Below are 21,794 nucleotides of genomic sequence, written 5' to 3'. Positions count from 1 at the left end.
GCATCCTGGGCCTCCATAACACCTGAGCAGTGCCACAGGCTGATTGCCTCCATGCCATGCCGCATTGAAGCAGTCATTTCTGCAAAAGAATTCCCGACCAAGTATTGAGTGCATAACTGAACATAATTATTTGAAGGCTGACTTTTTTTTGTTTTAAAAACACTTTTCTTTTATTGGTCGGATGAAATATGCTAATTTTTTGAGGTAGGAATTTTGGGTTTTCATGAGCTGTATGCCAACATCATCAATATTAAAACAATAAAAGGCTTAAACTACTTCAGTTGTGTGTATTTGAATCTAAAATATATGAAAGTCTAATGTTTATCAGCACATTATAGAAAATAATGAACTTTATCACAATATGCTAATTTTTTTAGAAGATCCTGTATATATATATATATATATATATATATATATATATATATATATATATATATATACATACATACATACATACATACATACATACATACATACATACATACATACAGTATATTTTTTCCCTTGTTTTTGCTCTCTAAACCTGGGTGGGTCTTATATTCCGGAGCGTCTTATACTGCAGCAAATACGGTAGGTTATTGTTCTAAAATGGAAACTGTAAGAAATGCCAACAATTTAAGTACATCTATAATTAAAAAAAGCCTCTATGGGGTACTTACCTTGGGAGGGGGAAGCTTCAGGGCCCTAATGAGGCTTCCCCTGTCCTCTGTAGCCTTGGTGACCCAGCTCTAGTAGCCCCAAACATTAGCTTGACAAGCACTGTGCAGGCACAGCAATATTTACCTTCCTGGCTCCAGCGCAGGCGCAGTAGTGGCTTGCCGATGGGCTTAGGCGGAAATAGCCAAGCCCGATTGGGTCCACTCTACTGTGGAGACGCAAGTCGCCTGCGCAGTAGGGCGGACCCAATTGTGCTTGGCTATTTCCACCTGAGCCCGAACAGAAAGCCACCACTGCATCTGTGCTGGATCGCGGTTGGCAAATATTTACCTTGCGATGTTCAGGGGGGGAGGGGAGGGGGGGTCCTGGCGCTGGAGTGGAGGGACACCGGAGGACGGGGAAGCCTCATTAGGATCCAGAGGCTTCCCCCTCCCAAGGTAAGTATGCCTCAGCTGTTTTTGTTTTGTTTTTTGATGAGTACATTTGAAATCGGCGCCGGTAGACTTGGGAGCAGAATACAGCCGGTATATGGCTGATCCTGCTTCTGCACAACTCCGGGCCGTTTTAATTACTATTCCCCCTCCAGGCCGCCATGGATAGTGGGGGAATGAAATAATTCGGCTTCCAGCGATTGCTGGAGGCTGAATTATTGTGTTTTTAAGCAACCTCGGCTCCGTCTTCTGACGGCACCGACGTTACTCACTGAGCGCTGCAATAGGAGTGATTCCTATTATAGTCTATGGAGGCGCCGGCTGCGCCCAAATCTAGCAGCGCTGAAAAGCACTGCTCCGTTTTTGATTACAGATTTGCTATAAATGCTAAGATATGCTAAGATTTAAAGCCTGGTACACAGGTACAAGGACAGTTGCCAGGGATGGATCAGGACTCGATCCTTGGTGCCACGTCTGAGTTCACTCATTACACACCTAAATAACCATAGAAAACTACGCTGCAGATTTCCGTGTTAAAGATAGGTATGTTAAGATTTTGCTTTGCGTAATTGCCCATTGCTACTGCTGGGTTGGCTACAAGTCTATCAAAATAATGTGCACTCACTGTGCTGATGGCCTGTGCTGCTGGCTGGAAGGGAACGTCATATTCACCAGTGTAATGTTCTGGCTTGTATAGAAGTACGGTACATCCATATTTTTCTGATGTGTCCTTTATGTCAATGCCTGAAAATGAGAAGGTTCTGCTGACCCAGCAAAGCCTTGTAACCCATAAACTATGTGATTTAATCATTTTATTTTCATAATTAAAAACTCTGCTGCCAGCTGGTGCATAAAGTAACTCAATATTTGTAATTAAACTCTGGTTTAAATAATGTAACTTTGTTTTGGAGGTAAATTGTACTCTTACCTCTCTTTGAAGATCCAATGGCCTCAATTCACTAAGCTTAACTCCTGTCTTTAATAACTCTTCTAAGCTGTTTTATAGTTATTACCATGGTGATATAATTGTGATAACTGTAAAACAGCTCAGAAGAGTTATTAAAGACAAGAGTTAAGCTTAGTGAATTGAGGCCAATGTGTTTTCCTCAGTCTAGTGTTCCATGGACCTGTCCTCAGGCCTCAGCAACTGTGCTTTGTAGGAAGAACTGTTTCTGACTACTTTGGTGTCTCAAACAACACTCTGCTGCCATAGTGTCACTGGTGTTGTCATATTTCCCTCCTGACATCCTAATGGCCCCCATGGCATCTCACTGGTAAGGCATCCTATTGGTCAGTTAGATTGGGGGAGGTGCTTCACTCCAAGAGGTGCTCCAAACTAAAGCTGCAGACCAAAGAGGAGAGCAGTATGTTTTATAAGATTCCTCAACATCAGCATCTGAATCCTATATACATGCAATTTAAGCTGCAGCTAAGTTCTAAATCTACGCAGCAAAGGGGGCATATTAATTGCATCACTGTAAACGTTTACTTGTATCAAGGAGGGTTATGTAGTGCATTTTGGACAATTAGTGCAACTTGCATTACCTAGGTAATGCTTGTGTTGCTAGTGTAACGTAATAGGAGTTACCCTAGCAACTCACCGCAATTTTACTGTAATTTATTTTTTTTATATTTGAATATACCCCAGTGTGCGTATGAGAAGTTTTTTAAAGTAAACTAGAAGTGAGGTGAACAGAAGCTGCCATTGCTAGTTGTTATTAAATCAACTCACCTGGTTGTCATAGTGATCTTTGGCTTCAGTAGTCACACCTGGAGGATACAGCCTGTGGAGTCAGAACATCTGATCTGCATACATCTTCTGAGCCAGTGATTCTTATCTGCTCAAGAGGCAGGCAAGAACCCGTTCTTAAAGGGAAGGCAGCAATAGCAGCCTGCATGTTCCTCTTACTTTGGGTTTCCTTTTATCTGTGTATTTAACAGAAAGTAAACGTTTAATCTATACTTTTGCTTTTCAGATTATAGAATACCTGCACACCGAGCTGTGCTAGCAGCACGTTGTGATGTGATGTCAGCCATGTTCAGTGGAAGCTACTCAGAAGCAAATCAGACTGTCATTCCTGTTCAAGATGTTTCCAAAGACACATTCCTTGCTTTCCTCGAATATATCTACAGGGACTCATTTTGTCCTGGTAAGTTGAATCAATCTGCTAACACATGATGGCACATCAGCCAGATTTACTAAGCCATCTCCAAAGGTCTCCAGTTATCCTCAATAGGAGTACCGTAAGAGATTCAACAAACCTAGACTGAAGTAGTATTAAAAATTGTCTGCTACTGTGTGGTTAGGATTTGCCCACTTCGGCTAGTTTATCCCACTCAGGGCTGCTTAGAGGGATGTCTGCTAGGCTTCACTCACAAATAATGGTTGAGCCATATGGTCCAGTCACACAGGACCTTGGGAGCGACTGCCAATTGATTGCTGTACGTGAAAATGAATTGGTCCAACCACATGTATGGTTGGAGACAGAGGAGAAGCGGGCACTGCTGCGTAAAATCCCTTTATTGTGGCCGGGTTACAGAGTGGTTGCAGTGGGGGGAGAGGGTTGCCTGACAGCTGTTTCGCAGAGGCCTCTGAAGAAGCAGGTTGCATACCTGCGAAACAGCTGTCAGGCAACCCTCTCCCCCCACTGCAACCACTCTGTAACCCGGCCACAATAAAGGGATTTTACGCAGCAGTGCCCGCTTCTCCTCTTTCTTCAAGACGCTTCTGTAATCGGTGCACGTTGCAGGTAAACCCATCTGAGGCCGTTCCATCCCTGCCGCATACTGGTGCCAGTTTTTTCTGTTTTCTTTCCTCAAGTATATCATTACATGTATGGTTGGGGTCAAACTGTAGAAACTGTTGTATGTGACATCAGACTGCACCAACATTGAGGTATTTACTGCCCTCTCAAATCGGTATAGATTAAAAAGGGTATGGCACTGTTTAAAGTGTATACCGAGGGGACATGATGAGATTAACATGTTTATGTACAGTGCAAAACATATTAATAACCAGGCTGTTTACTTGTTTTATTTTGCTGCCTGAAAAAGTTAATTTCTAGGCATGGAAGTGACAGCTTCTGTCTTGTTGGTATCTTGTCAGCAATATAGTAAACTTCACTAATAAGCAAATTACAGCCATAAAAGTTTTCCAGACAGAATACAACTTCTTAGGGCAGGGGAGATATAGAAAAGGGTCAATAGTTGATGTATTTTAGTACAGTTCCAGATTTTGTATACAGGGACTGCATGCATGTTTACTTAACTGGTGAGCATTTTGGTTGTTTACTATTGTCTGGTATATTTATGACTGTTTCATTATTAACTCAATTATTTTGTATTTTTGAACTATATATATTTTCTTGTTTGGCATCAGTGATGCAGGAAACCTTTCTCTTTGCACAGATACAGCAAAGACCGCACACTGCATGAACTGTCAGCCTGTCAGCTGTTTGTGTGAATGGGGTCCAATGGGCAATTCACACTTGTCCTAGCTTTTCATGCATGCCATTTTCAATCCAGATTTGCTGGATCAGGTATGATACTTGGAGATACCTTAGTAAATTAATCTCCTTGTTTTGAATGCCTGATTCTGTTTTGCACTAAACTATAATTAAAGGCTAGGTGTAGTTATTACATGCAAATCACATTTAGAGGTGTTCAGGGTAGTCAAGCATACAGTGGTTTGAAAAAGTATTCGGCCCCCTTAAAGTTTTCCACATTTTGTCATATTACTGCCACAAATATGAATCAGTTTTATTGGAATTCCACGTGAAAGACCAGTACAAAGTGGTGTACACGTGAGAAGTGGAATGAAAATCATACATGTTTCCAAACATTTAAAAAAAAATCTGCAAAGTGGGGTGTGCGTAATTATTCAGCCTCCTGAGTCACCTCCTGAGTCAATACTTTTTAGAACCACCTTTTGCTGCAATTACAGCTGCCAGTCTTTTAGGGTATGTCTCTACCAGCTTTGCACATCTAGAGACTGAAATCCTTGCCCATTCTTCTTTGCAAAACAGCTCCAGCTCAGTCAGATTAGATGGACAGCGTTTGTAAACAGCAGTTTTCAGATCTTGCCACAGATTCTCGATTGGATTTAAATCTGGACTTTGACTGGACCATTCTAACACATGGATATGTTTTGCTTTAAACCATTCCATTGTTGCCCTGGCTTTATGTTTAGGGTTGTTGTCCTGCTGGAAGGTGAACCTACGCCCCAGTCTCAAGTCTTTTGCACACTCCAAGAGGTTTTCTTCCAAGATTGCCCAGTATTTGGCTCCATCCATCTTCCCATCAACTCTGACCAGATTCTCTGTCCCTGCTGAAGAGAGGCACCTCCCGAGCATGATGCTGCCACCACCATATATAGTGATGTTCAGTGTTAGTTTTCCGCCACACATAGCGTTTTGCATTTTGGCCAAAAAGTTCCATTTTGGTCTCATCTGACCAGAGCACCTTCTTCCACATGTTTGCTGTGTCCCTCACATGGCTTGTGGCAAACTGCAAACGGGACTTCTTATGCTTTTCTGTTAACAATGGCTTTTTTCTTGCCACTCTTCCATAAAGGCCAACTTTGTGCAGTGCACGACTAATAGTTGTCCTATGGACAGATTCCCTCACCTGAGCTGTAGTTCTCTGCAACTCGTCCAGAGTCACCATGGGCCTCTTGACTGCATTTCTGATCAGTGCTCTTGTTCGGCCTGTGAGTTTAGGTGGACGGCCTTGTCTTGGTAGGTTTACAGTTTAAATTTTTGTTTTGCAGCTTCCAGGATGCGGTTGGCAGGTGAGTGGTTAGGGAGGGGACTGTGTGGGAGATGCCTACACGTGGCGGTCCCTGTAAAAGATGTAATCATTGATTATGTCCAACCGAGCCTCCCACATGAATGCTAATTTATGCAGATCCTGCTAGATCGGTATGGCAGGCAAACGGTGTATGACCGTGCACCTGACTGGCTGACTGGTGCCTGCTGGCCAGATAAAGGTAGGAAATTTCCTGAACTGGTAGTGAGCAATTGTGTGTTTTGCAGTTTGCATTTAGTTTGGGGGTGATAGGGGTGTAATCCCTGGAGGTGAGAGAACCAGGGCTTGCCCACATTTCCCTCTGAGTATCGCATGGTGGTTTGGGGGCCCCTGTAAGTGAGAGAGACTGGGGCCCCCGCCTGTCGTGGCGAACCAGTGTTTGAGGTTTACAGTTGTGCCATACTCCTTCCATTCCTGAATGATCACTTTAACAGTGCTCTGTGGGATTTTCAAGGCTTGGAAATCTTTTTGTAGCCTAAGCCAGTTTTAAATTTCTCAATAACTTTATCCCTGACCTGTCTGGTGTGTTCTTTAGACTTCACGGTGTTGTTGCTCCCAATATTCTCTGAGACAACCTCTGAGGCCGTCATAGAGCAGCTGTATTTGTACTGACATTAGATTACACTGGTGCACTCTATTTAGTCATTAGCATGCATCAGGCAATGTCTATGGGCAACTGACTGCACTCAGACCAAAGGGGGCTGAATAATTACGCACACCCCACTTTGCAGGTATTTGGTGTACACGTGAGAAGTGGAATGAAAATCATACATGGTTCCAAACATTTTTACAAATACTTTGTATTGGTCTTTGTCACCACTGTCACAGGAGCCCTAGTGGCTGACCGCACTTAGCCTTCTAAACGGTGCCAGCGCACAGATCGTGCGAACTCTGGTCGCAGTCAATGCGCAGGAACCGTTAAGAATTAGCCGCAGACAACTCAGAAGGGAGCCTGTGAGACACGGGTAATTACAACGTCACCTACTGGTTCAGAGTAAACTGCCACCACCGCGGTTACCATGGGACCGTGGAGCCCACTAACTGACTGACTAGTCCTGCGAATAAAACGGTTAAACACACGGTATTCTGTCTAGCCAACAACAAACAAACAGTAGCGTATCTTCAGAGACCCGGGATCAGTTCTGTGTGTGTGCTGATAAGCAGGGTAGCGGACAGTGAATGACTTGGAGAAAGTCGTTTATTCACGCAATATAAATAATTAATATATACAGACAATTATTAAAATCACAATTATTAAGACAGTAATAACCAGTATAAAAAATAAAAGAAGGGAGAAAAATACTTAGTTCCTGGAAAGATGTCCTTTTTGTGGGAAAACAGAGTTCTGGGTTTCAATTTGAGTTCAGAGTTCAGACCAGGTGGATGCCAGCATATCCTCAAGCTGGCATCTGATGAGTTCAAGATGTTTCAGTGTGGAGGACACTGAGTTTGGCTCTTCTGCCATTCTTATGCCCCTGATTCAGTAGGAGGGAGTGAGGGCCGGCCCACACCCCCCCTTAGAACATGAGATGAGTTCTCCCCTTGTCCTGGGGGCCAGAAATCATGCCGTAACCATATATGGGCTCTATCTCACAGAACCGTACAGGTCAGGGCAGATTTATTAATATTTTCAGGTCTGCCTCGATGTACCCAGCGCCCTGATACCAGACATGAGGGGTGGGACCCCTGTGGTATCATCAGGGCATTTCCAAACTGCCTAACTGGCAGTCCTTACCTCAGAATGTTCTGAAACTTCCTCAGAACCAGCACCGGGGCTCATGCTACACTTCCCCCACGTTTGGCGAAGCTGCCATCTCAGGAACCCCAGAAATATGACAGATCTGGGAAGTTATGGATATGCTATGAGACTCAGGTTATTCCCAGGCAAAGGCTCTTTGAAGTTTGGAGCAGCCAGCGAGGTGTCGCCTCCCCTGCTGGGAATGAGCCAGTGGGTCTGGCTTTTAGCCCAACTAGATTGCTTCTGCCATGGTGCTTGTCACCTTATACCTGATGGATGGGCCATCAGCACAGCTTGAAGCCAGGGACTCTCTGGGGCAGATTAGGCTCAGGCTCATTAGCATATCAAAAGAGCCATCCAGCCTTGAGGATGGTGCTCTCTCTTTGCTAAGAAAAGGACTTCAGCTGTCCCTACACACTCAACGCAGATTGTACCGATTTGAAGCGCAATCGATGCAGGGAATCGAGTGCGATTGCTTTTTCTTCACGGGCGGTTCCAGGACGCCTGCGACCCCGCAACCGTCCGTGACAGTCTTTCACGTGGAATTCCAATAAAATTGATTCATGTTTGTGGCAGTAATATGACAAAATGTGGAAAACTTCAAGGGGGGGGGGAATACTTTTGCAAACCACTGTATTTGTTATTTGCTTCAAATAAGGTTTGAGAAGTCTTTAAAGTGAACCGAGCACCATTTTTAGAACCCAGGGCACCTCAATAGCACATGAAAAATGCATGCCAACAATATGTCTCATTATTAAATTAAATGTCCATTTTACCTTTTATTTTACATTCAAAGTAGTTTTATAAGCCTACTTCAGCAGGGCTGCCGGTCCGTCCCAGCCGCAGAGATTTCAGGAAGCAAATTGTATTATTTTAGTAATTACCAAGAAGTAAACAACACCTTTTCATTAACCTTTTCGGGACCGGCCACCTACCCCCCCTTAAGGACCAGGCATTTTGCGCGGGAAGGGGGTGCGCACGTTTGGGGGGGTCAGGCGGCCGGATCCCGTGTGTGGCTGGCTAGAGTGGTGTCCCCCATGGTGGCCTGTGCCTCCCCCTTCTGCCCGCAGCCTTCACTTACCTTCCAGGCTCCAGCGATGAGCCGCACGGGACCCTCTTCTCCGGCCGGCATCTCCGTTCTGTCTGACGAGCAGTTCCGGGTCGCGGCTTGATGACGTCATCAAGCCGGGACCCGGCGCTGACGTCAGATGAAGCGGAGATGCCGGCCAGAGCGGAGGGGGGCGCCGATCGTCGCTGGAACGGCAGGGAGGTGAGTGGATCCTCTTCTCCCCCCCCCTGCTGCCGCAGCTGTCAAACAGATCACTACGATCCGACGGCGATCGTAGTGATCGTGTGATCAGCAGCCATACGCGATGGCTGCTGATCACTCGGGGGAGATGTCGGCTGTCATATGACAGCTTAATCTCCCCCTCCGGGTGCGCACGATCGCGTCGGGAGCGGAAATTGCGGGCCGGCGTAGATCCTACGCCGCATCAGGCTAGAACAGCCACAAGTGCGGCGTAGGATCTCATGCACATGGTCCCGAAAAGGTTAAAGAGACTCCGTAACAAAAATTGCATCCTGTTTTTTATCATTCTACAAGTTCCAAAAGCTATTCTAATGTGTTCTGGCTTACTGCAGCACGTTCTACTATCACCATCTCTGTAATAAATCAACTTATCTCTCTCTTGTCAGACTTGTCAGCCTGTGTCTGGAAGGCTGCCAAGTTCTTCAGTGTTGTGGTTCTGTGATGCATCTCCCCCCTCCAGGCCCCTCTCTGCACACTGTCTGTGTATTATTTAGATTAGGGCAGCTTCTCTCTTCTCTCTTATCTTTTACAAGCTGGATAAATCCTCCTCTGAGCTGGCTGGGCTTTCATACTGAGGAATTACATACAGGCAGAGCTGTCTGCACTCTGCAGGAAGAAACAGCCTGACACTTCAGTGGAAGATAGCTGCAGGGGGAAAAAAACACACAAATGATATCTTGAGATTCAAAAGGAAGGGTGTATACAGCCTGCTTGTGTATGAATGTATTTTCTATGTGTGGACATACTGTACATCAACCTACTTCCTGTTTTGGTGGCCATTTTGTTTGTTTATAAACAAACTTTTTAAAACTGTTTTTAACCACTTTTAATGCGGCGGGGAGCGGCGAAATTGTGACAGAGGGTAATAGGAGATGTCCTCTAACGCACTGGTATGTTTACTTTTGTGCGATTTTAACAATACAGATTCTCTTTAACAGAGGGGGGTGGGTAATAAGGACAGTTTCTTCAAAGAGATTATCTAAAATGAATGTGTCAAGATAGCATCTCTGACTTCTATAAATAAAGACTGTGAGAAGGGGAGGGGGGAACATGGCAGCTTCTATGCCAAGAGAAATTCCAGTGAAGGAAAGGGTGCTTAGTTCCCTTTAAAGTTTGAAAGACTTTGTTTGTTTGTAGTCCAGCTGTGAATCAATGGTTCTCATGATATTTCACTTCATGGTAACCTCAGAGGCTTGAAACTGTTTTAAAGTCACCTAATAACAGCAGTTAATAATTGTTCTGGCCTGGGTAGGCCACCTTAAACTTACCCTGAACAGACCTAAAAAATGGAAAACTGAACTTACCTGGGGCTTCCTCCAGCTCCCCGCAGCCCGTGAGGTCCCTCGGCATCCTCCAGGTTCCCTCCTTTCTCCCGATGCGGGTTTAGTTAGCTGCGCAACTCGACCAGGAGTTGTGCACATGTGCGGTTCGTCCGTGTGCCCATCTCAATCACCCGCACGTTGCCATGGGCGGTCTGCGCATGCGCTGTTCATTATTTCAAGAACCGCGCATACGCAAAACGCACACGGTAACAGGCACGTGATCGAGACAGGCATGCGGCTGGGCTGCACATGCGCAGTTGCGCGTGACTCATGGCTGGGTCGCGCAGCTAATGGAGACTCCAGCGCGAGAACAGAGGGGGGACCCAGAGGACACTGAGGGAACTCGAGGGCTACAGGGGACTGGAGGAAGCCCCAGAGAAGTTCAGTATTCCATTAGGTCTGTTCAATGATGTTTTAAAAACAAAATATATAGTATGTCACAAAAGTGAGTACTTACATTTTAGTAAATATTTTGTTATATCTTTTCATGGGACAACACTGAATATATGACACTGTGATACAATTTAAAGTAGTCAGTGTACAGCTTGTATAACAGTGTACATTTTTTGTCCCATCAAAATAACAACATAAACCAATAAATGACTAAACCACTGGCAATAAAATTGAGAATGTCAAAATTTTGCCCAATTAGACATTTTTCGTTCCAGAGGTCATGCCACTCATTAGTATTAAAAGATCTCATGTAAGGAGGGCGCATGCGCGAGCCGCGGGAGATGGCCGCATAAGAGAGGAGCTCCGTACTCCACCGCCGCCAGCAGCAATTACCTCCGCATATCCAGCCTCAAAAACGGGCGGCATTGAGGGAGACGACCTCCGCAACCTTCTCCGCAACCTATGACGGGCAAAGGGGCCCAGAAAAGCACCCCTCCAGCGGGCATCATGGACAAGTTCCTGCGCCTCCCTCCCAGCCAAGATGGCGCTGGCCACGCAGCTCATCAGGACTCCCAGCTCTCCGACCAGGCAAGTGCAGGGGGGAATACGCAGCTTCTCACAGCAGACTTACTGGAGCAAACGTTAAACAAACACTATCACAGCCTCCATGACTCTTTGCAAAAGGTTATACTAACTGCTGTACAAGAGCTCCGGGCAGACATATCAGGGCTGGGGGAGCGCACTCAGACACTAGAAGATAAGATGGATGCTCTAACTGTTAAACAAGCTGACTTAGCTGAAGAGCAGCAACTCATGCAGACTGATATAAAATCAATGCGTACAGCACAAGAAGATATGGAAAACAGAGAGCGGAGACAAAATGTGCGCATTAAAGGGGTATCCATGTCTATAAAAAGTGAACATATTGGGGCTCATCTGAAAGAACTGTTCCATACTATTCTGCCTGATATGCCAGAAGAAATGTGGAGGATCGACAGAGCCCACAGATCTTTAGGTGAACGGCGCCCTGGTACTTCAAGACCCAAAGATATTATCGCGAAACTGCACTACTATGATGCCAAAGACGCCCTGTTTAGAGCTCTAAGAAGCACAACCACCATTTCCTTTAAAGGGGACGATATTGCTATTTACAACGATCTATCATTAATAACATTGGCTAAACGTAGAGCTCTCAGACCGGTTACGCAGCTACTCAGGGATGCTAATATCCCATATAAATGGGGTTTCCCTTTTCGACTGATTGTAAACAGACAGGGCCTGACTTTCACCCTATCTGATTTTGATGATGCACCTCTATTCCTTAAACAAATGGGACTTAAACTTCCTAACACACCATCATCTACGTTCCGCTCGTCACCTATGTCATCACCCCCACGGAAGGTGCGACATGTCTCAGAATGGTCGCAAGGTCCGATTCGCAGTATCACCTATCCTGACAGAGCTGACAATATGGAAGATCAACCGTCTGGAACCTGAAAGTGGACCTCAGCATATCTTTTTACGTCTCCTATAGAGACAGGATACTGCTTTCACACTGCCTACCCATTCCACACACCCAGCTTTTCTGCTTTCCCCTTTTTATAACCGTTAAACTTTATCTGACTTGCTGCTCCTTAACTCTAGAAACGAACTGAATACACTTTCAAAGCTGGCGGTGGAAATCGGTCTCTCTCACCACTATATCACATAGTTACTATGTTGATTGCTATTTGTCTTCTCCTTAGACTCCTCATGTACCTTCGGGGGACTCTCTCCCAATTTGGTCGCCCGTTGCTACGAGCGACCAACCTGGGGAGGTCCCCATACAGGCAGCAGTTTTATGTTGCCCTTACAACAGACCACTGTAATAACAGTGGCATGCTTTGCCAGATCAATGCTCAGATTATTACATATGTTTATAGCTTTGCCTTTTTTATTATTGTTACTTTTCTATCTATATTAGGTATTGTTTCTAGGTCTATTGGGTCTGTCTTAAGATTATATGCAAACGCTCACATCATCTTTGACAATGGTTAATTTCCTAACTCTAAACACCAAGGGACTAAACACACCTCAGAAAAGGTTCTCTCTGTTCAAAGACTTGCGAAGACTAAATATCGATTTGGCCTTCATACAAGAGACTCATATATGCAAAACAGATCCACCTCGTCTATACAATAAACTATACTCTGAGGTGTGTTTAGCCTCAGGTCCCAAAAAGAAAGCAGGGGTGGCCATAATCTATAAAAAAACATTCCCTCTACAGATCTCTACGACTATCACAGACCCCAAAGGGCGCTACTTAATACTAATTGGCTCTCTAGTAGGAAAACCTATCACTCTAGCTAATGTATATGTCCCTAATCAGGACCAAATATCGTTCCTAACAACCTTCCTAAGGAAACTATTTAAAAGCACTAAGGGCACCCTACTGATAGGGGGAGATTTCAACCTAGCTTTCTCTGATATAAAAGACCGATATGTTCCTCCTAATAAGACCACCACATCCTCCCACAGTCGTAATTCTCGTAAATTTAGAACCAGTGGCGTAGCTACAAACCTCTGGGCCCCGATGCGGAATCTGGATGTGGGCCCCCCCCACGGCAACAACAGCCCCCCTCCCCCGGCAACACCCGACGCACACACATATCCGAATCCCTATAGCCAGCTATAGGTCCCCCCAGTATAGGTAGCCAGGCATAGGTACGCCAGTATAGTTGCCCCCGGTATAGGTTAGCCAGGTAGGTGCCTCCAGCATAGGTAGCCAGTATAGTTGCCCCCAGTATAGGTTAGATAGGCAGGCGCCGCCAGTACAGGTTAGCTAGGTGGGTGCCTCTAATATAGGTAGCCAGAATAGTTGCCCCCAGCATAGGTTAGATAGGTAGGTGCCCCCAGTATAGGTTAGTTAGGTAGGTGCCTCCAATATAGGTAGCCAGTATAGTTGCCACCTGTATAGGCTAGCTAGGTGCCCCGAATACAGGTTAGACAATTAAGTGCCCCCAGGTTAGATAGGTAGGTGCCCCCCAGTATAGGTTAGATTAGGTAGCTGCCCCCCAGTATAGGTTAGATGAGGTAGGTGCCCCCCAGGATAGGTTAGGTAGCTGCCCCCCAGGATAGATTAGGTAGCTTTCCCCCAGGATAGGTTAGGTAGGTAGCTGGCCCCCCAGGATAGGTTAGGTAGGTAGCTGGCCCCCCCAGGATAGGTTAGGTAGGTAGCTGGCCCCCCAGGGTAGGTTAAGTAGGTAGCTGCCCCCCCAGGATAGGTTAGGTAGCTGCCCCCCAGGATAGGTTAGGTAGCTGCCCCCCCAGGATAGCTTAGGTAGGTAGCTGCCCCCCAGGATAGATTAGGTAGGTAGCTGGCCCCCCAGGATGGGTTAGGTAGGTAGCTGGCCCCCCAGGATAGGTTAGGTAGGTAGCTGGCCCCCCAGGATAGGTTAGGTAGGTAGCTGGCCCCCCAGGATAGGTTAGGTAGGTAGCTGGCCCCCCAGGATAGGTTAGGTAGGTAGCTGGCCCCCAGGATAGGTTAGAGTAGGTAGCTGCCCCCCCGGATAGGTTAGAGTAGGTAGCTGCCCCCCAGGATAGGTTAGGTAGGTAGCTGGCCCCCCAGGATAGGTTAGGTAGGTAGCTGGCCCCCCAGGATAGGTTAGGTAGGTAGCTGGCCCCCCAGGATAGGTTAGGTAGGTAGCTGGCCCCCCAGGATAGGTTAGGTAGGTAGCTGGCCCCCCAGGATAGGTTAGGTAGGTAGCTGGCCCCCCAGGATAGGTTAGGTAGGTAGCTGGCCCCCCAGGATAGGTTAGGTAGGTAGCTGGCCCCCCAGGATAGGTTAGGTAGGTAGCTGGCCCCCCAGGATAGGTTAGGTAGGTAGCTGGCCCCCCAGGATAGGTTAGGTAGGTAGCTGGCCCCCCAGGATAGGTTAGGTAGGTAGCTGGCCCCCCAGGATAGGTTAGAGTAGGTAGCTGCCCCCCCGGATAGGCACGGAAGCGCTGTAGGCGGAACTCACCTCCGTCCCTGCGCCGCTGGTCTCCTCCCGCTCTGTATAGATGTTGTTACACACTGCTTCCTGTTTAGCCGGAAGCAGTGTGTAACAGCAGATCTATGCAGAGCGGGAGGAGACCAGCGGCGCTTGGAACGCAGGCAGGTGAGTTCTGCCTACAGCGCTTCCGTGCGCTGCGCACTCTGCATCTGAGGGGGAGGGGGGGGCCCGGGGAGAGGTCGGACTGCCCTCCTCACGGCTGCAGCTCCCCCCTCCCAATAACGCACGCAGGGATCCCATCTCCGAGTCCAAACGGACATGGGCCCCCCGGGCCCCTCCCCCGCCTCTTCAGGAGCCGGGCCCGGTCGCCGAGGCGACCGTTGCGACCACAGGCCCTACGCCCCTGTTTAGAACACTACTGAGACAATATAGATTGCTGGATCTATGGCGGATATCTAATCCCACCTCTATAGAGTACACCTTCTTCTCTCCACCACATGCATCCCACTCTAGATTAGACTATCTATTTTCAACAGCCTCTGTACTACCCTTGCTGAAGGAAGCTGACATACAACCAATTGCATGGTCAGACCACCAGGCTGTCACCGCAGAGATTGACCTATTATCCCATAGCCATAGGCCAAATTTTTGGCGGTTAAATGAAACTTTGTTACAAGATAAAGAACTTTTTTCAAGTCTGACAAATGATTTGCAATCTTACTTTGACATAAATAAGGGCTCGGTTTCATCAGTAGGGACACTCTGGGAAGCTCACAAAGCTTTTATTAGGGGAGTATTCATTTCGGAAGCTACCAAACGTAAAAAAGCAGCGACATCTAAACTCCTAACCCTTCATTCAAAACTTAAACAGGCACAAAACCTCTATAAAGACAAACCCTCCCAGACACACTACACCGCTCTGCACAATATAAAACAAGAAATCCAAGCCCTCCAAACCACACAACTGGAAAAAAGCCTGAGATGGACCAGACAACTCTTTTTCGAAAGGGGTAATAAGCCCCATACCATTCTTGCTAGAAAATTAAATCCGAAATCATCCCAACAACATATCTACTCTATTAAAGATCCTCAAGGAACCACACACTTCCACCCTCAAAAAGTTGCCCAAATCTTCACAGATTACTATCAACAACTTTATAATCTCCCCCAACCATCCCACCATCCTACGCATATGCTTAAAATAGACGAATTTCTAAATCAATTACCCCTACCAAAACTAACGGAAGAAAACGTCCAACTTCTAAACTCCCCTATAACTACTGAAGAAATTCTAGAAGTAATTAAATTCTTACCTTCTTCTAAGGCCCCTGGCCCTGACGGTCTACCATATTCTTACTATAAAAAGTTTAAATTCATTTTAGCCCCCTATTTGACCCTCCTAGCCAATACGCTTATGGAAGGGAAAATTGCTCCCAACTCATTTCTAAGCTCCCTCATTACCATGATCCCTAAAGAAGGGAAAGACCCACAACTTCCACAAAGCTACCGACCAATATCGCTTCTTAATGCGGATCTTAAGATAATCACTAAAGTCCTGGCTAACCGCTTAAACCCAATCCTCACATTCCTAATTAACAATGACCAGGTTGGTTTTATATTGGGCCGCCAAGCAGGAGACAATACAAGGAAGGTAATCAATTTGATAGAACTAATGAATAGATCTGGGAAACCTTCTCTGCTTCTAAGTTTGGATGCAGAGAAGGCTTTTGACAGATTATCATGGCCATTCCTCTTCAGAGTTATGGAACATCAGGGGTTCAACGGACCCTTTCTAACTCTAATACGATTCCTCTACTCTTCTCCATCCACCTCAGTAAAATTGCCCTTCGCGTCCCCAACACCCTTCCCTATCCACAATGGTACACGCCAAGGATGTCCCCTTTCCCCTCTATTATTCGCTCTTAGTATAGAACCACTCGCTTGTGCAATACGACAGAATCCAGATATTATGGGCATTAGGCAAGGAACCCGAGAGTATAAAATTTCGCTCTTCGCAGATGATATCCTGTTAACCTTGACCCAACCACTCACTACACTTCCTATCCTACATACCATATTACGGAACTTTGAATCCATCTCAGGCTTTAAACTTAATCAGGAAAAAACGGAGGCACTACCTATTAAGATTCCACAAAACCTACTTGAAACCTTAAAAAACACTTTTCACTACAATTGGAGGACACATACCATCAAATACCTAGGTATTCATCTGACTCAAACTTACTCTACACTATATAAAGCAAACTATCCGTCTCTAATCCAATCTATACTCTCAGACCTACATAAGTGGACGGCATATAAGATATCATGGATTGGCAGAATATACTCCCTCAAAATGAATGTATTGCCACGATTATTATATCTGTTTGAGACCCTTCCCATACAAGTACCACCCTTACAGTTTAAAATACTACAGCGTGCTTTCCTAAAATTTATTTGGAATAACTCCAAACCCAGAATCAAATCCACGATTTTAATGGCATCCAGGGAACAAGGAGGTCTGTGAGTACCCAATCTAAAACTATACTATCAAGCGGCACATTTAAGACAACTTTCCGAATGGTCCACTCTTAAAACATTCACTAAATGGGGCTTCATTGAAGCAATGAGTATCTTCCCAATATCATTACCTGCTTTAATCTGGCCCCAGACCCCGCCTAAGATCCCTACTGCTCACTTACTCCCTACTATTAAATTCACCCTACAAATATGGCGGGCAACCGCAAAAACGGCCAACCTCAGATCCCCCATATCCCCACTATACCCCATACTAGGAAACCCGGCCTTTACTCCAGGTATGACAGAAGATTTTATGGGCAGATGGTTCACCCTTCAATACACTACATTCAGCAGCTGGATTGACACACGAACAGGAAAAATTGTAACCAAAGAAACAATAGAGGAGAAGATACGATTCACAGCTAAGATTATTATGGAATACAATCAAATTTATCATTTCCTGAAATCCCTCTCTAAGGACACTAACCCCATACCTACTTACACCCCATTTGAACGCTTGTGTGAGCATGAAGGACATCAAAAAGGCCTTATTTCAGCAATCTATACCTTGCTTCTTGATAAATCTGGTACCACAAAACCTAATCATTCATATATGACAAATTGGGAACAAACTCTGAACCAAACCATAAGCTTGGAAGACTGGTCCTCTATCTGGGAAAACGCTAAGCACACTTCTATGTGCACGCAAGTGAAAGAAAATATCTATAAAATACTATTCAGATGGTATAGAACCCCTGAAGTATTAGCTAAGATTTATCAAGATGTATCTAACACTTGTTGGAGGGGGTGTGGTCATATAGGTTCCCTGGAGCATATCTTTTGGTCTTGCCCAGCTATCCAATCTCTATGGACAGATATTCAGGTCCTGATCCTAAGAGTAACAGGTATTCACATCCCCATGGATCCTATATACATGTTATTAGGCAAGCCTATCCCTAAAATCAAAAAATATACTATGAGACTAATAAATCACATCCTGACGGCCACCAGACTCTCACTGGCCTCCAATTGGCGCAGTCCCTGTTGTCCTACAACGCCTGAGATTATGGCTAAAATCAGATGGACCAAGCTAATGGAGTTCTTAACAGCTCTATTACGAGACTCAGAAACCACCTATGATAAAATATGGGATCCATGGGAAACATACTTCTTGAATTATATGCCCCCATGATTGAAATGGAAACTGGAATGGTAACAGGGACCTGAGGATGTTACACCTTTGACATCAACTACTAAACAGAAAGACAGACCCACACAAATAGACCTTCTCTTCCTAATTCTATTATTTTTCTTATTATTTCTCCTCTTAGACTCTCTTCTAAGTTCTACTTACTTCTAAGTTTATATCACTCTCTCTTGTACATTACAATGTTAATAACACTCTTTAAGGATGTTCATTGCATTACGACCCAAATAGAAGTGGACATGGTTAGAAGGATGACAAAGCATCATAATATCTGATGTATATGTACCTCCTTGTTTATAGAATCCTATATGGGTATTCGTATATCTACATGTTTATAATGACTATTAACTGCTTTTGACTTAGTTGTTCATGCTTTGTGAATTCACTTAATAAAATTTTGTGTTAAACCAAAAAAAAAGATCTCATGTATGCATGGGGAACAGGTGTGTTAAATTTGATGTCATGACTTTCTCATACTGATGTCATGACTTTCTCACTATACAGCAAAACACTTCATGGCAGAGAAAGCTGAATTGTTGCTTTACATAAAGATGGCTTCACTATAAGAAATTTGCCAACGCCCCGAGACTGAGCTGCAGCACAATTTAACAGGACAGGCTCCACTCTGAACATGCCTTGCCATTGTCGACCAAAGACGTTGATTGCACATGCTCAGCATCATATCCAGAGGTTGTCGCTTGCAAATAGAAATATGAGTGCTGGCAGCATTGCTCTGGAGGTTGAAGGGGTGGGGAGTCAGCCTGTCAGTGCTCAGACCATACGCCACACACTACATGAAATTAGTCTGCATAGCTGTCAACTCAGAAGGAAATGTCTTCTAAAGATGAGGCACAAGAAAACCCACAAATAGTTTGCTGAGGACAAGTAGACTAAGGACATGGAATACTGGAACCACCTCCTGTGGTCTGATGAGACCAATATAAACTTTTTTGGGTACAGATAGTGTCAAGTGTATGTAGCAACAACCAAATGAGGAATACTTAAGACAAGTGTGTCAAGCATGGTGGTGGCAGTGTCATGGTTTGGGTCTGCATGAATGTTGCTAACACTGAGGGAGGAGCTACAGTTAATTGAAGGAACCATGAATGTCAGCATGTACTGTGACGTACTGAAGCATACTCTGCTTTAATAATTAGCAAAAAAGAATGTGGGTACTCCGATCTAGAAAGTGACAATAGGGATGGTCCGTGAGATGCAAATAATTAGCTGATGGGTGATTATGCATATTTTGTATGCAAAATTGTGCAGCTTGAAAATGGACCATTCCATCTTCCCTTTGGAAGTGACAGGATCCCCTGCCTAGCAGTTGGTGACAGCTTCCTGATTCCAAGACTAGGGAATAAACACAGGACCCCATGCTAGCAAGCGGGAACAACCTGCAGTGTGGTTACAGCCATCACCACTGGTGTGGTGACCTGGGATTCCTCAACCTTTCAGTGGTATGCTGATGTGCTGTCCTTCCTTTCTGAGGCGGGTAACAAAAGACGTAAGGAAGAGGAGACTGTTGTAACACAGTACTGCTGAGTCCCAATTGCCCACTTTGAAAAACCCTGGATTCAGGAAGTCCCAACCAGAAGTCTGTGATGGGAAACCTATATAGTAAAACTGATGCTCTACGCCTTTACTTGATTGGTCAGTACGTCACAGTCTTGCTTCCTGAAATGCACAGTATCATGGGAACCCACTACTTCCTTGTAAGTTATATCATGCCTTTTATAAAAAGTGTGATCGGATTTGTTCCATGTCACAGTGGATCGCTAGATGTGGCATCATGCAGGACCTACATATGCTACAATATTTTTTTATCATGTATTGCAAGTAACAGTTTAAACACTTGAAACAGTACAACTAATTCATTATGTGCAGTTTCTGCTGTAAAGTGCAGCTGAAGCCACTCCACTACTGATTTGATCCTTTTATTCCAGCCAGCATTCTGCAAGCCATATCACTGCTGATCTGCTCTGAGATGTACCAAGTGTCACGATTACAACATGTATGTGAACATTACATCATCACTCAGCTCCAAAGTATGCCCAGCAGAGAACTGTGCTCTACAAGCCTAAGTGTGGTCAGTCTACTCAAAAAGGCCAAGGTAATGTTTAATGCTTGCGTTTTGTACGTAACCCTGCCAGCTGATACTGTTGTAGCATTAGAAGGGTAAAATTATATTAATAAAGGATATTTATTTCTTAAAGTGAATCTTAACCATTTCAGCCCGTGGAGATTTTTCACCTTACGCATCAGAGCAATTTTCACCTCCCATTCATTCGCTAATAACTTTATCACTACTTATCATAATTTATTGATCTATATCTTGTTTTTTCCGCCACTAATTAGGCTTTCTTTGGGTGGTACATTTTGCTAAGAATTATTTATTTATAAATGCATTTTAACAGGATTACGGTAATAAGAAAACAATTGTAAAAATGCATTATGTCTTGGCCATTATAGGTTTAAAATAATCCACGCTACCATGATTAAAACCTATGTATTTTATTTGCCTGTATGTCTCGGTTATTATACCATTTAAATTTTGTCCCTATCACAATGTATGGCGCCAATACTTTATTTGGAAATAAAGGTGCATTGTTTCCTTGTTGCGTCCATCACTATTTACAAGCTTATAATTTTAAAAATGTTTGTAGTATACCCCCTTCAAATGCATATTTAAAAAGTTCAGACCCTTAGGTAACTATTTATGTTGTTGTTGTTTTTTTTTATTTATTGTATTTTTTTTTTCATTAAAAAATTTATTTGGGTAATATTTTGGTGTGGGACATAAACAATTATTTTTTAATGTAGTGAAATGTGTAAATTGTAATGAAAAAAATGTGTATATGTAGTTTTACTATTTGGCCACAAGATGGCCACCTTGGTTTTTGTTTTCCCTCCTTGTACTTCTCGCTAAGCGGAAGTACAAGGGGGATGCGGAAATTGTTCCGGGCAGAAGAACTGAAGCCTCACGGGTGAGTGCTTCGGTTTTTCTGCGGGGGACAGGGATCGGTGATCGGGAACCATGTTCCTTTTCACTGATCCCAGGGCTAGCAGCGGACACCACGGGGACACGGGGGCGCACCCGCGGGAGTGCGACGAACAGCGGGAGCACAGCAGCCGCCCGGACGTAAGCTTCACGTATGGGCGGCTGTGAACATTACATAAAGTGTTTCACTTACCTGGGGCTTTTACCAGCCCCCTGCAGCCGCCCTGTGCCCGCACTGTCACAGAACGATCCTCCGGTCCCCCGCAGTGACCAAGTTTGGATTTCGGCGATGGAGCCAGTTCCTGGTCACTACGCCTGCACAGCCTTGCCTGCAAGCATCCTTGATCACACTCCCGGCGGCGGAGGGGAAAAAAATGTGCATATTTATACAACTGTGTTTGTGTGGTGTGCCTTAACCTCCCTGCCGGTTATCCCGA

At 44.9% G+C, this 21,794-nt stretch overlaps 1 protein-coding gene across 2 annotated transcripts in view; it reads left to right on the top strand.

Moving 5' to 3' along the window:
* Positions 1 to 21,794, top strand: part of RHOBTB3 (Rho related BTB domain containing 3) — a 128,523-nt gene that overhangs the window by 92,406 nt on the left and 14,323 nt on the right. Inside the window, exons 9-10 of one of the 2 annotated variants that reach the window (XM_068247500.1) lie at positions 3,065 to 3,238; positions 20,303 to 20,469. In XM_068247500.1, the coding sequence (XP_068103601.1) occupies positions 3,065 to 3,238; positions 20,303 to 20,469 (341 nt within the window). The remainder of the gene's footprint in view (positions 1 to 3,064; positions 3,239 to 20,302; positions 20,470 to 21,794) is intronic. The other variant, XM_068247501.1, reaches the window with a different exon arrangement.

The sequence above is a fragment of the Hyperolius riggenbachi genome, chromosome 1 (genome assembly GCF_040937935.1).
Source record: "Hyperolius riggenbachi isolate aHypRig1 chromosome 1, aHypRig1.pri, whole genome shotgun sequence".
Lineage (NCBI taxonomy): Eukaryota > Metazoa > Chordata > Amphibia > Anura > Hyperoliidae > Hyperolius > Hyperolius riggenbachi.
The sequence above is the reverse complement of the archived record's forward strand: the minus strand, read 5'-3'. Positions and strand labels throughout refer to the sequence as shown.